The sequence below is a fragment of the Oncorhynchus gorbuscha genome, linkage group LG24 (assembly GCF_021184085.1).
Source record: "Oncorhynchus gorbuscha isolate QuinsamMale2020 ecotype Even-year linkage group LG24, OgorEven_v1.0, whole genome shotgun sequence".
NCBI lineage: Eukaryota > Metazoa > Chordata > Actinopteri > Salmoniformes > Salmonidae > Oncorhynchus > Oncorhynchus gorbuscha.
The window spans coordinates 57,151,955-57,165,437 of record NC_060196.1 but is presented as its reverse complement, the minus strand read 5'-3'; the positions used below and the strand labels follow the sequence as shown (position 1 = coordinate 57,165,437).

General features: G+C 47.8%; 1 protein-coding gene across 1 annotated transcript in view; it reads right to left on the bottom strand.

The window, feature by feature from the left end:
• Positions 1–2,195: 2,195 nt before the first annotated feature.
• LOC124012277 (zinc finger protein 40-like) overlaps positions 2,196–13,483 on the bottom strand; it is a 109,571-nt gene continuing 98,283 nt past the window's right edge. Inside the window, exons 8-9 of the mRNA XM_046325740.1 lie at positions 6,321–6,847; positions 2,196–3,890 (exon numbers count right to left, since the gene is read on the bottom strand). Of these exons, the coding sequence (XP_046181696.1) occupies positions 2,196–3,890; positions 6,321–6,847 (2,222 nt within the window). The remainder of the gene's footprint in view (positions 3,891–6,320; positions 6,848–13,483) is intronic.

The window sequence follows — 13,483 nt, the reverse complement described above, 5'->3', positions numbered from 1 at the left end:
ACAGACTTCTCCCTATCTTAGCTACTGTTGTTTCAATATGTTTTGACCATGACCTCAACTTGCTCAATTTCCACAATATTCATTACGAGATGTAGTTGAGGTTTAGGGTTTAGTGAACGATTTGTCCCAAATACAATGCTTTTAGTTTTGGAAATATTTAGGACTAATTTATTCCTTGCCACCCATTCTGAAACTAACTGCAGCTCTTTGTTGAGTGTTTCAGTCATTTCAGTCACAGTAGTAGCTGATGTGTATAGTGTTGAGTCATTCACATACATAGACATACTGGACTTAATCAGCCAGTAGCATGTCGTTAGTTAAGATTGAAAAAAGTAAGGGGCCTAAATAGCTGCCCTGGGGAATTCCTGCTTCTACCTGGATTATGTTTGAGAGGCTTCCATTGAAGAACAACTTCTGTGTTCTGTTAGACAAGTAACTCTTTATCCACATATTAGCAGGGGGTGTAAAGCCATAACACATACGTTTTTCCAGCAGCACACTGTGATCGATAATATCAAAAGCTGCACTGAAGTCTAACAAGACAGCGCCCACAATCATTTTATCATCTATTTCTCTCAGCCAATCATCAGTCATTTGTGTAAGTGCCGTGCTTGTTGAGTGTCCTTCCCTATATGCGTGCTAAAAGTCTGTGGTCAATTTGCTTTCTATGAAATAGCATTGCATCTGGTCAAGCACAGAGGTTTGATGTCCTCCCCCCCTCTCTGGTCTGGTTTAAGAGATCTGATGTCCCCCCCCCTCTCTGGTCTGGTTTAACAGGGGTCTGATGTCCTCCTCCCTCTCTGGTCTGGTTCGACAGATGTTTGATTATATCTGTATCTGTTTTCCGTGAAATAAGAAAGCGCTGTTGAGAGCAAGTGCAACTATTAGGCTGACTGGAACATGATGTAATACAGAACATTGTGTAACAGTGGATTTGAAGACGTTAACATTGAACTGTTGAGTCTTTTAAGTAACCTCTATTTAACTAGGCAAGTCAGTTAAGAACAAATTCTTATTTACAATGACGGCCTACGCCGGCCAAACCCAGACAACGCTGGGCTAATTGTGCACCGCCCCCTATGGGACTCGGCCTGTTTTGATATAGCCTGGAATTGAACCAGGGTCTGTAGTGACGCCTCTAACAGTGAGATGCAGTGCCTTAGACGCGCCACTCAGGAGCCCAGGCTGTTACAGTACGATTGAGAGTTGAATTACACGTTGATTTTAACAAATTGTCGACAAAAAAAAATTTCATCCATAAACATTCAGTGAAATACTTCAGAGAATGTAATGTACTGTATTTAAAGTCCTGTTCTCAGTGTAGTGTAGATTGAAGTCATGTAGATGGAAGGACTACAGGTCAATGCATAGTAAAATAAAAATGCATTGAACTACTGTTTAAATCATCTAAACATAAATTAAATATTTTTCCCCAATTCAATTTTATTTTAATTTCGTTGTATTAAATTGTGGAAATATTATATTTGCATCGGAGACAACAAAAAAAACCTGAAGAAAAATGTATGTTTGTAAACAAAGTTTTACTGATACAGTTGATAATAATAGTGATATTGCAATGAAAAGCTACCCTATTACACCTATGGACATGAACCATCATGGGCACTACATGGAATATACTGTAATAAATAGGTGAACACAACGTCTGTACACAGAAACAATGCCCCAAATCCATAGAAATGTCCAAGTACAACACATTCATTTTTTTTTCTCTCATAAATTTACAATTGACATTAAAACTTTCCAAAATAAAATCAGTAAGGTACATTTTCTTCTATTTAGTTCCATTTCATTGAAATAAAACACAAGCAACTACTGAATTTGTAAGGTATTATATACAGGTTCCTAAAACAAGCCACTACGAAAAAGGCACAATTGTCTATACAACATGTACAACAACAAAACATTGTCTGGAGCTGACAAAAAAGTTAAAGGATCATTAACATGAGCATCTATTGATTGCACATAACAATATGAATGTCAGAAACTGTGCTTTGAATGGTGATTTGCAGAGAAACAAACCCACCCTGGAGTGTTTTCAGTCTTAGAAAGTGACAACCATTAAAAAATAAGAACATTGATAAGTAGCCTGGTTAACCAGATTTAACGTTGCGATCACCATTATAAACTCAGCATTCAGTCTGGTTTTAACTAGGCTATTTGGTTGGCGGGGCGTTTCAGGTGGCGATGACCAGTCTGTCCTCATCATCGCTGGATGCTGAGTCATCATTGTAGTCTTCCGTTTCCTGCTGTCGTGAGAGCATCGACTGCCTCCGAGGCGTGACAGGCTCACTGGCTCCCTCTGCTGGAGGATTCTTATCCCCCTCCAGGCCACTGTCAGGGGCTGGAGCTGGGGCTGGAGCTGGAGCTAGAGCTGTGCCTGGAGCTGGGGCTGGGGCTGGAGCTAGACCTGAGCCTGGAGCTGGAGCTGGAGCTAGAGCTGAGCCTGGAGCTGAGCCTGGAGCTGAGCCTGGAGCTGGAGCTGAGCCTGGAGCTGGAGCTGAGCCTGGAGCTGAGCCTGGAGCTGAGCCTGGAGCTGAGCCTGGAGCTGAGCCTGGAGCTGAGCCTGGAGCTGGAGCTGAGGCTGGAGCTGAGCCTGGAGCTGAGCCTGGAGCTGGAGCTGAGCCTGGAGCTGAGCCTGGAGCTGAGCCTGGAGCTGGAGCTGAGCCTGGAGCTGGAGCTGAGCCTGGAGCTGAGCCTAGAGCTGAGGCTGGGGCGGGCTGTGCTAGCGATGTTGTTACCCTCTCTTTCTTTTCTGAAGTCTGTGTGTCATCGGAGCCTCTGGAACCTCCGGAACCCCCCGGCCCCGATCTGCTGGATCTGCTGCATGATGATGCCAATTCCTGTGCGAGACTTCCCCTCAGGGTGGCGGTGGGAGGGGAAGCAGCAGACAGACAGCTGACTGAGGGTTCGGTTTCAGTCTGAGAGGAGGGCTGTGGGGTCCGTGGGGCTGCTGGGGCATCGGGGCTGCCCTGCCTCTCAAAGGGTCCCGCGAGGGGACTGAGGCCGGAGAGGGGACTGAGGGAGGGGATGGGGGTTGGAACGGCGATGTTGAGGATCTGCAGGCCGGGGATGTGGGTGTGGTGGTGGGGGACTGTCCTGCTCTGGGAGGTGGAGGTGTGAGCCAGGACCTGCAGGCCCAAGGTGGCATTGAGCGACAGGCCATGTTGGGATAGCAGCTGGGTGGAGGTCAGGCCTTCTGAGCTGGTCAGGGTCAGAGTCTCCAGACCCATGGACTGCAGCGTGTGGTGGGAGGCCCTGTGGGCCGGTAGACCAGCCACCTGTCCCAGTCCAGTCACCTGCCCCAGCCCAGTCACCTGCCCCAGCCCAGTCACCTGCCCCAGCCCAGCCACCTGCCCCAGCCCAGCCACCTGCCCCAGCCCAGCCACCTGCCCAAGGGGGAAGCAGGGCATGATACTACTGATTGGCTCATGGACCACCAGAGGCTGGTTGATGGGGGATGAGGGATTCACCATACCATCGGGCTCAGGGGAGTTAGAGGTGTTGGGGAATGGGAGGGGGCTGGTGTTCCGGTGGATGACGCTCACGGCGGGGATGGTGAGCTGGACAGGGCCAGCCTGGATGGGCACGAAGGTGGAATAGGCTGCCAGGCTAGCGGGAACCAGCTGGATGCCCCTCACGGGGACCATGCTGTAGGGGGAGTGTGAGGGCTGCTGGGAGTGCAGAGGCAAGTGGCTGAAGAGGTGTGTGTTGGTCCCCTGTGTGGCCGATGGTCCTTGGGTCGGGCGCTGGGAAGGAAAGTGCAAGGGGCTGTAGGAGGATGTCTGGAGGCTATAGGAGGACGTCTGGGTACTGACATCTGTCCCGACAGGGACACCTGGGTCACTCACTGACAGGGCCAAAGTGCCATCCTGGGAAAGAACAAAATAAAAACGAGTAATTATGACCTTTACCTACTGCATGACTGATCTGGAAACAGGACCAACACTGAACACACTCCTCATGCCTTTTCACAGGAACAACTAATTGAAAAGACATGAGAAGACGATACATCACATGACCAAAAGTAAGTGGACACCAAGTCAAGTTCTTCCATACTGATCACAACAAATCATTTCTGTATGGACCTCTCTTTGTGCATGGTGGGGATTGTAATGCTGAAACATTACAATGTTTCCGCCTTGGGTTGTGCCGTGGTGGAGATCTTTGTGGGCTATACTCGACCTTGTCTCAGGATGGTAAGTTGGTGGTTGAGGATATCCCTCTAGTGGTGTGGGGGCTGTGCTTTGGCAAAGTGGGTGGGGTTATATCCTTTTGGCCCGTTTGGCCCTGTCCGGGGGTATCATCGGATGGGGCCACAGTGTCTCCTGACCCCTCCTGTCTCAGCCTCTAGTATTTATGCTGCAGTAGTTTATGTGTCGGGGGGCTAGGGTCAGTTTGTTATATCTGGAGTACTTCTCCTGTCCTATTCGGTGTCCTGTGTGAATCTAAGTGTGCGTTCTCTAATTCTCTCCTCTCTTTCTTTCTCTCTCTCGGAGGACCTGAGCCCTAGGACCATGCCCTAGGACTACCTGACATGATGACTCCTTGCTGTCCCCAGTCCACCTGGCCATGCTGCTGCTCCAGTTTCAACTGGCCTGGGCCCTAGGACCATGTCCCAGGACTACCTGACATGATGACTCCTTGCTGTCCCCAGTCCACCTGGCCATGCTGCTGCTCCAGTTTCAACTGTTCTGCCTTACTATTATTCAACCATGCTGGTCATTTATGAACATTTGAACATCTTGGCCACGTTCTGTTATAATCTCCACCCGGCACAGCCAGAAGACGACTGGCCACCCCACATATGCTCTCTCTAATTCTCTCTTTCTTTCTCTCGGAGGACCTGAGCCCTAGGACCGTGCCCCAGGACTACCTGACATGATGGCTCCTTGCTATCCCCAGTCCACCTGGCTGTGCTGCTGCTCCAGTTTCAACTGTTCTGCCTTATTATTATTCGACCATGCTGGTCATTTATGAACATTTGAACATCTTGGTCATGTTCTGTTATAATCTCTACCCGGCACAGCCAGAAGAGGACTGGCCACCCCACATAGCCTGGTTCCTCTCTAGGTTTCTTCCTAGGTTTTGGCCTTTCTAGGGAGTTTTTCCTAGCCACCGTGCTTTTACACCTGCATTGTTTGCTGTTTGGGGTTTTAGGCTGGGTTTCTGTACAGCACTTTGAGATATCAGCTGATGTACGAAGGGCTATATAAATACATTTGATTTGATTTGAAAGGGCCTTCCCCAAACTGTTGCCACAAAGTTGGAAGCACAGCATCGTCAAAAATGTTATTTTATGCAGTAGCGTTAAGATTTCCCTTCACTGGAACTAAGGGGCCTAGTCCAACCATGAAAAACAGACCCAAACCATTATTCCCCCTCCACCAAACTTTACAGTTGGTACTGTGTATTCGGGCAGACGTTCTCCAGGCATCCACCAATCCCAGATTTGTCTGTAGGACTGCCAGATGGTGAAGCATGATTCATCACTCCAGAGAACGCGTCTCCACTGCTCTGGACTCCAATGGCAGCAAGCTTTACATCACTCCAGCCAACACTTGGCATTGCGTATGGTGATCTTAGGCTTGTGTGCGGAGGCTCAGCCATGGAAACCAGTTTCATGAAGCTCCTGATGAATATTTCTTGTGCTGTTGCTTCCAGAGCCAGTTTGGAACTCAGTAGTGAGTGTTGCAACCGAGGACAGACAACTTTTACGCGCTGTGTGCTTCAGCACTTGGCGGTCCTGTTCTGTGAGCTTGTGTGGCCTTCCACTTTTTGGCTGAACCGTTGTCGCTCCTAGATGTTTCCACTTCACAATAACAGCACTTACAATTGACCGGGGCAGCTCTAGCAGGTAAGACATTTGACAAACGGTCTTGTTCGAAAGGTGGCGTCCTATGACGGTGCCACATTATAAGTAACTGGGCTCTTCACTAAGGCCATTCCACTGGCAATGTTTGTCTATGGAGATTGCATGGCGGTGTGCTCGATTTTATACAACTGTCTGCAACGAATGTTGCTGAAATAGCCAAATAATCAAAATTCAAGGGGTGTCCACATACTTTTGTATATATAATGTATGTGACTAGAAACAAGCCTTTCATCGAAAGCTGATAATCAGAAATACATTCACCTTTTCATTCAGAACAGATTTGCTGAAGTGCCTCGCATAAGGGATTTATAGCAAGGGTATGGAAGGGTATGGGTATGAAAGGGTATGAAAGTGCAGAGTGACTGGGATGGAGGGAGGGATGGAGAGAGAGAGGATGGGGGGAGGAGGAGCACATGGTGAGGCTCACCTGGCCGAGCTTGGAGCAGCTCTTGCCCTGTGCGGGGGGACAAGGGGGCACGTCAAAGTCAGGGTAATCGATGGACATCTGCCTGCACGGCGAGACAGGGCTCATCATGGTCACCGACTCTGTGCCAGATGTGTGGGGGGGCGGGGAGTAGGGCAAGGGGCTGGAGCAGCCTCCGGAGATAGACATCTGTTTGACCAGGGAGACGGGGCTCAGCATGGGTACGGATTCTGTATCTGAGGCATCGTGGGTGTGGCAGTCGGAGGAAGAGGGCTGGGGGAGTGACAGGGCAGCTGGGTGGTGGTGGATGGACAACTGGGCCAGAAGGGAGCTGGGAGGGAGCTCAGCCTGGAGGGAGGAGGGGATGTGCTGGGGGCTGGCTGAGACAGAGGGGTTGGTGGACAGGCCCGATTCAGCCTGGCTGTCATCCTCCTCTTCCTCATTATCATCTTCGTTGTCATCATCAGCACCTTCGGAGTCCTCTCCGTCTGAATCTGGGCGGTCTGTACTGCCCACCTGGCTACGGTCTCCTGGGGAAGAGAGATAGAGGGCTCTTAGTTACCAAGACAGAGAGATAGAGGGCTCTTAGTTACCAAGACATGGGCTAGAGGGCTCTTAGTTACCAAGACAGAGATAGAGGGCTCTTAGTTACCAAGACAGAGAGATAGAGGGCTCTTAGTTACCAAGACATGGGCTAGAGGGCTCTTAGTTACCAAGACAGAGATAGAGGGCTCTTAGTTACCAAGACATGGGCTAGAGGGCTCTTAGTTACCAAGACAGAGAGATAGAGGGGTCTTAGTTACCAAGACATGGGCTAGAGGGCTCTTAGTTACCAAGACAGAGAGCTCTTAGTTACCAAGACATGGGCTAGAGGGCTCTTAGTTACCAAGACAGAGAGATAGAGGGCTCTTAGTTACCAAGACAGAGAGATAGAGGGCTCTTAGTTACCAAGACATGGGCTAAAGGGCTCTTAGTTACCAAGACAGAGAGATAGAGGGCTCTTAGTTACCAAGACATGGGCTAGAGGGTTCTTAGTTACCAAGACAGAGAGATAGAGGGCTCTTAGTTACCAAGACAGAGAGATAGAGGGCTCTTAGTTACCAAGACATGGGCTAGAGGGCTCTTAGTTACCAAGACAGAGAGATAGAGGGCTCTTAGTTACCAAGACAGAGAGATAGAGGGCTCTTAGTTACCAAGACATGGGCTAGAGGGCTCTTAGTTACCAAGACAGAGAGATAGAGGGCTCTTAGTTACCAAGACATGGGCTAGAGGGCTCTTAGTTTCCAAGACAGAGAGATAGAGGGCTACCAAGACTTAGTTAGTTTCCAAGACATAGAGGGCTCTTAGTTACCAAGACAGAGAGATAGAGGGCTCTTAGTTTCCAAGACAGAGAGATAGAGGGCTCTTAGTTACCAAGACAGAGAGATAGAGGGCTCTTAGTTTCCAAGACAGAGAGATAGAGGGCTCTTAGTTACCAAGACAGAGAGATAGAGGGCTCTTAGTTTCCAAGACAGCGGTATATACAGTGGGGCAAAAAAGTATTTAGTCAGCCACCAATTGTGAGCAGGCTTTTCTAATCGACCTGGCCCGGGTATCCTGGAAGGACATTGACCTCATCCCGTCAGTTGAGGATGCCTGGTCATTATTTAAGAGTAACTTCCTCACCATTTTAGATAAGCATGCTCCGTTCAAAAAATGCAGAACTAAGAACAGATACAGCCCTTGGTTCACTCCAGACCTGACTGCCCTCGACGAGCACAAAAACATCCTGTGGCGGACTGCAATAGCATCGAACAGTACCCGCAATATGCAACTGTTCAGGGAAGTCAGGAACCAATACAGGCAGTCAGTCAGGAAAGCTAAGGCCAGCTTCTTCAGGCAGAAGTTTGCATCCTGTAGCTCCAACTCCAAAAAGTTCTGGGACACTGTGAAGTCCATGGAGAACATGAGCACCTCCTCCCAGCTGCCCACTGCACTGAGGCTAGGGAACACGGTCACCACCGACAAATCCATGATTATCGAAAACTTCAACAAGCATTTCTCAACGGCTGGCCATGCCTTCCGCCTGGCTACTCCTACCTCGGCCATCAGCCCCGGCCCCCCCGCAGCTCCTCGCCCAAGCCTCTCCAGGTTCTCCTTTACCCAAATCCAGATAGCAGATGTTCTGAAAGAGCTGCAAAACCTGGACCCGTATAAATCAGCTGGGCTTGACAATCTGGACCCTCTATTTCTGAAACTATCCGCCGCCATTGTCGCAACCCCTATTACCAGCCTGTTCAACCTCTCTTTCATATCGTCTGAGATCCCCAAGGACTGGAAAGCTGCCGCAGTCATCCCCCTCTTCAAAGGGGGTGACACCCTGGACCCAAACTGTTACAGACCTATATCCATCCTGCCCTGCCTATCTAAGGTCTTCGAAAGCCAAGTCAACAAACAGGTGACTGACCATCTCGAATCCCACCGTACCTTCTCCGCTATGCAATCCGGTTTCCGAGCCGGTCACGGGTGCACCTCAGCCACACTCAAGGTACTAAACGACATCATAACCGCCATCGATAAAAGACAGTACTGTGCAGCAGTCTTCATCGACCTTGCCAAGGCTTTCGACTCTGTCAATCACCATATTCTTATCGGCAGAGTCAGTAGCCTCGGTTTTTCGGATGACTGCCTTGCCTGGTTCACCAATTACTTTGCAGACAGAGTTCAGTGTGTCAAATCGGAGGGCATGTTGTCCGGTCCTCTGGCAGTCTCTATGGGGGTGCCACAGGGTTCAATTCTCGGGCCGACCCTTTTCTCTGTATATATCAATGATGTTGCTCTTGCTGCGGGCGATTCCCTGATCCACCTCTACGCAGACGACACCATTGTATACACTTTCGGCCCGTCATTGGACACTGTGCTATCTAACCTCCAATCGAGCTTCAATGCCATACAACACTCCTTCCGTGGCCTCCAACTGCTCTTAAACGCTAGTAAAACCAAATGCATGCTTTTCAACCGATCGCTGCCTGCACCCGCATGCCCGACTAGCATCACCACACTGGATGGCTCAGACCTTGAATATGTGGACACCTATAAGTACCTAGGTGTCTGGCTAGACTGCAAACTCTCCTTCCAGACCCATATCAAACATCTCCAATCGAAAATCAAATCAAGAATCGGCTTTCTATTCCGCAACAAAGCCTCCTTCACTCACGCTGCCAAGCTTACCCTAGTAAAACTGACTATCCTACCGATCCTCGACTTCGGCGACGTCATCTACAAAATTGCTTCCAACACTCTACTCAGCAAACTGGATGCAGTTTATCACAGTGCCATCCGTTTTGTCACTAAAGCACCTTATACTACCCACCACTGCGACTTGTATGCTCTAGTCGGCTGGCCCTCGCTACATATTCGTCGCCAGACCCACTGGCTTCAGGTCATCTACAAGGCCATGCTAGGCAAAGCTCCGCCTTATCTCAGCTCACTGGTCATGATGGCAACACCCATCCGTAGCACGCGCTCCAGCAGGTGTATCTCATTGATCATCCCTAAAGCCAACACCTCATTCGGCCGCCTTTCATTCCAGTACTCTGCTGCCTGTGACTGGAACGAATTGCAAAAATCGCTGAAGTTGGAGACTTTTATCTCCCTCACCAACTTCAAACATCAGCTAGCTGAGCAGCTAACCGATCGCTGCAGCTGTACATAATCTATTGGTAAATAGCACACCCATTTTCACCTACCTCATCCCCACAGTTTTTATTCATTTACTTTTCTGCTCTTTTGCACACCAATATCTCTACCTGTACATGATCATCTGATCATTTATCAATCCAGTGTTAATCTGCAATATTGTAATTATTCGCCTACCTCATCATGCCTTTTGCACACATTGTATATAGACTCCCCTTTTTTCTCTGTGTTATTGACTTGTTAATTGTTTACTCCATGTGTAACTCTGTGTTGTCTGTTCACACTGCTATGCTTTATCTTGGCCAGGTCGCAGTTGCAAATGAGAACCTGTTCTCAACTAGCCTACCTGGTTAAATAAAGGTGAAATAAATTAAATAAAAATTGTGCAAGTTCTCCCACTTAAAAAGATGAGAGAGGCCTGTAATGTTCATCATAGGTACACTTCAACTATGACAGACAAAATGAGAAAAAAAATCCAGAAAATCACATTGTAGGATTTTTTATGAATTTATTTGCAAATTATAGTGGAAAATAAGTATTTGGTCACCTACAAACAAGCAAGATTTCTGGCTCTCACAGACCTGTAACTTCTTCTTTAAGAGGCTCCTCTGTCCTCCACTCGTTACCTGTATTAATGGCACCTTTGAACTTGTTATCAGTATAAAAGACACCTGTCCACAACCTCAAACACTCACACTCCAAAATCCACTATGGCCAAGACCAAAGAGCTGTCAAAGGACACCAGAAACAAAATTGTTGACCTGCACCAGGCTGGGAAGACTGAATCTGCAATAGGTAAGCAGCTTGGTTTGAAGAAATCAACTGTGGGAGCAATTATTAGGAAATGGAAGACATACAAGACCACTGATAATCTCCCTCGATCTGGGGCTCCACGCAAGATCTCAACACGTGGGGTCAAAATAATCACAAGAATGGTGAGCAAAAATCCCAGAACCACACGGGGGGACCTAATGAATGACCTGCAGAGAGCTGGGACCAAAGTAACACAGCCTACCAACACACTACGCCACCAGGGACTCAAATCCTACAGTGCTAGACATGTCCCCCTGCTTAAGCCAGTACATGTCCAGGCCCATCTGAAGTTTGCTAGAGAGCATTTGGATGATCCAGAAGAAGATTGGGAGAATGTCATATGGTCAGATGAAACCAAAATATAACTTTTTGGTAAAAACTCAACTCGTCGTGTTTGGAGGACAAAGAATGCTGAGTTGCATCCAAAGAACACCATACCTACTGTGAAGCATGGGGATGGAAACATCATGCTTTGGGGCTGTTTTTCTGCAAAGGGACCAGGACGACTGATCCGTATAAAGGAAAGAATGAATGGGGCCATGTATCGTGAGATTTTGAGTGAAAACCTCCTTCCATCAACAAAGGCCTTGAAGATGCCGTGACTCTGTGATGTCGTCATGGAGGAGTGGAAGAGGACTTCAGTGGTAACCGGTGAAGCTCTGGTGAACTCCATGCCCAAGAAGGTTAAGGCAGTGCTGGAAAATGATGGTGGCCACACAAAACATTGACACTTTGGGCCCAATTTTGACATTTTCACCTAGGGGTGTACTCACTTTTATTGCCAGCAGTTTAAACATTTATGGCTGTGTGTTGAGTTATTTTGAGGGGACAGCAAATTTACACTGTTATATAAGCTGTGCACTCCCTACTTTACATTGTAGCAAAGTGTCATTTATTCAGTGTTGTCACATGAAAAGATATACTCAAATATATACAAAAATGTGAGGGGTGTACTCACTTTTGAGATATACTGTATATACAGTTGTGGCCAAAAGTTTTGAGAATGACACAAATATTAATTTTCACAAAGTCTGCTGAATCAGTTTGTATGATGGCAATTTGCATATTCTCCAGAATGTTATGAAGCGTGATCAGATGAATTGCCATGCAAATGAACTGAATCCCCAAAAAACATTTACACTGCATTTCAGCCCTGTCACAAAAGGACCAGCTGAGATGATGTCAGTGATTCTCTCATTAACACAGGTGTGAGTGAGGACAAGGCTGGAGATCACTCTGTCATGCTGATTGAGTTTGAATAACAGATTGGAAGCTTCAAAAGGAGGGTGGTGCTTGGAATCATTGTTCTTCCTCTGTCAACCATGGTTACCTGCAAGGAAACACGTGCCATCATCATTGCTTTGCACAAAAAGGGCTTCACAGGCAAGGATATTGCTGCCAGTAAGATTGCACCTAAATCAACCATTTATCGGATCATCAAGAACTTCAAGGAGAGCGGCTCAATTGTTGTGAAGAAGGCTTCAGGGCACCCAAGAATGTCCAGCAAGCGCCAGGACCTTCTCCTAAAGTTGATTCAGCTGTGGGACCGGGGCACCACCAGTACAGAGCTTGCTCAGGAATGGCAGCAGGCAGGTGTGAGTGCATCTGCACGCACAGTGAGGTGAACATGATGTCAAGAAGGGCAGCAAAGAAGCCATATGATATTCTGCAAAAGGTACAGGGATTGGACTGCTGAGGACTGGGGTAAAGTCATTTTCTCTGATGAATCCCCTTTCCGATTGTTTGGGGCATCCGGAAAAAAGCTTGTCCGGAGAAGACAAGCGCTACCATCAGTCCTGTGTCATGCCAACAGTAAAGCATCCTGAGACCATTCCTGTGTGGGGTTGCTTCTCAGCCAAGGGAGTGAAGCTCACTCAGCCATGAATAAAGAATGATACCAACACATCCTCCGAGATGAACTTCTACCAACCATCCAGGAACAGTTTGGTGACGAACAATGCCTTTTCCCGCATGATGAACCCACAAATTCTGACAAACTCCAAGCATTGATTATGCAAGAATGGGCTGCCATCAGTCAGGATGTGGCCCAGAAGTTAATTGACAGCATGCCAGGGCGGATTGCAGAGGTTATGAAAAAGAAGGGTCAACACTACTAATATTGACTCTTAACATCTGACTAAAATATCTAAAGAAATGAATCTAAACTTTTGGCCACGACTAACCAACATTGATCTGAGACAGCGGTGTCAATATGTTCAGATATTAACCAACATTCACGTGGGGGCTTTGAAAATCAGACATCTGGTACAGACTATATCCATCCCCACAGTAAGAAAGTCTGCCAAGGAATAGCATTAAGACTGGGTACATAGTGAGTCTGTCCAAAATGGCACCCTATGTCCTATATAGTGCACCATGTAAGAAATAGGTTTCCATTTGGGATGCACATTAGCATTGAAGGACTGGTGATTCACATTCACACCCTTACAGGCCACCACAGGCAGAAGGATAAAAACAAATATCCTCTCAGTACCGGCCCGGAACCATAAAAAGCTTTTCAGCCTCACTGTCGTTCGCTCTCTCTCTCTCTCGTTCGCTCTCTCTCTCTCGTTCGCGCTCTCTCTCTCGTTCGCTCTCTCTCTCGTTCTCGCTCTCTCTCTCGTTCGCGCTCTCTCTCGTTCGCGCTCTCTCTCTCTCGTTCGCTCTCTCTCTCT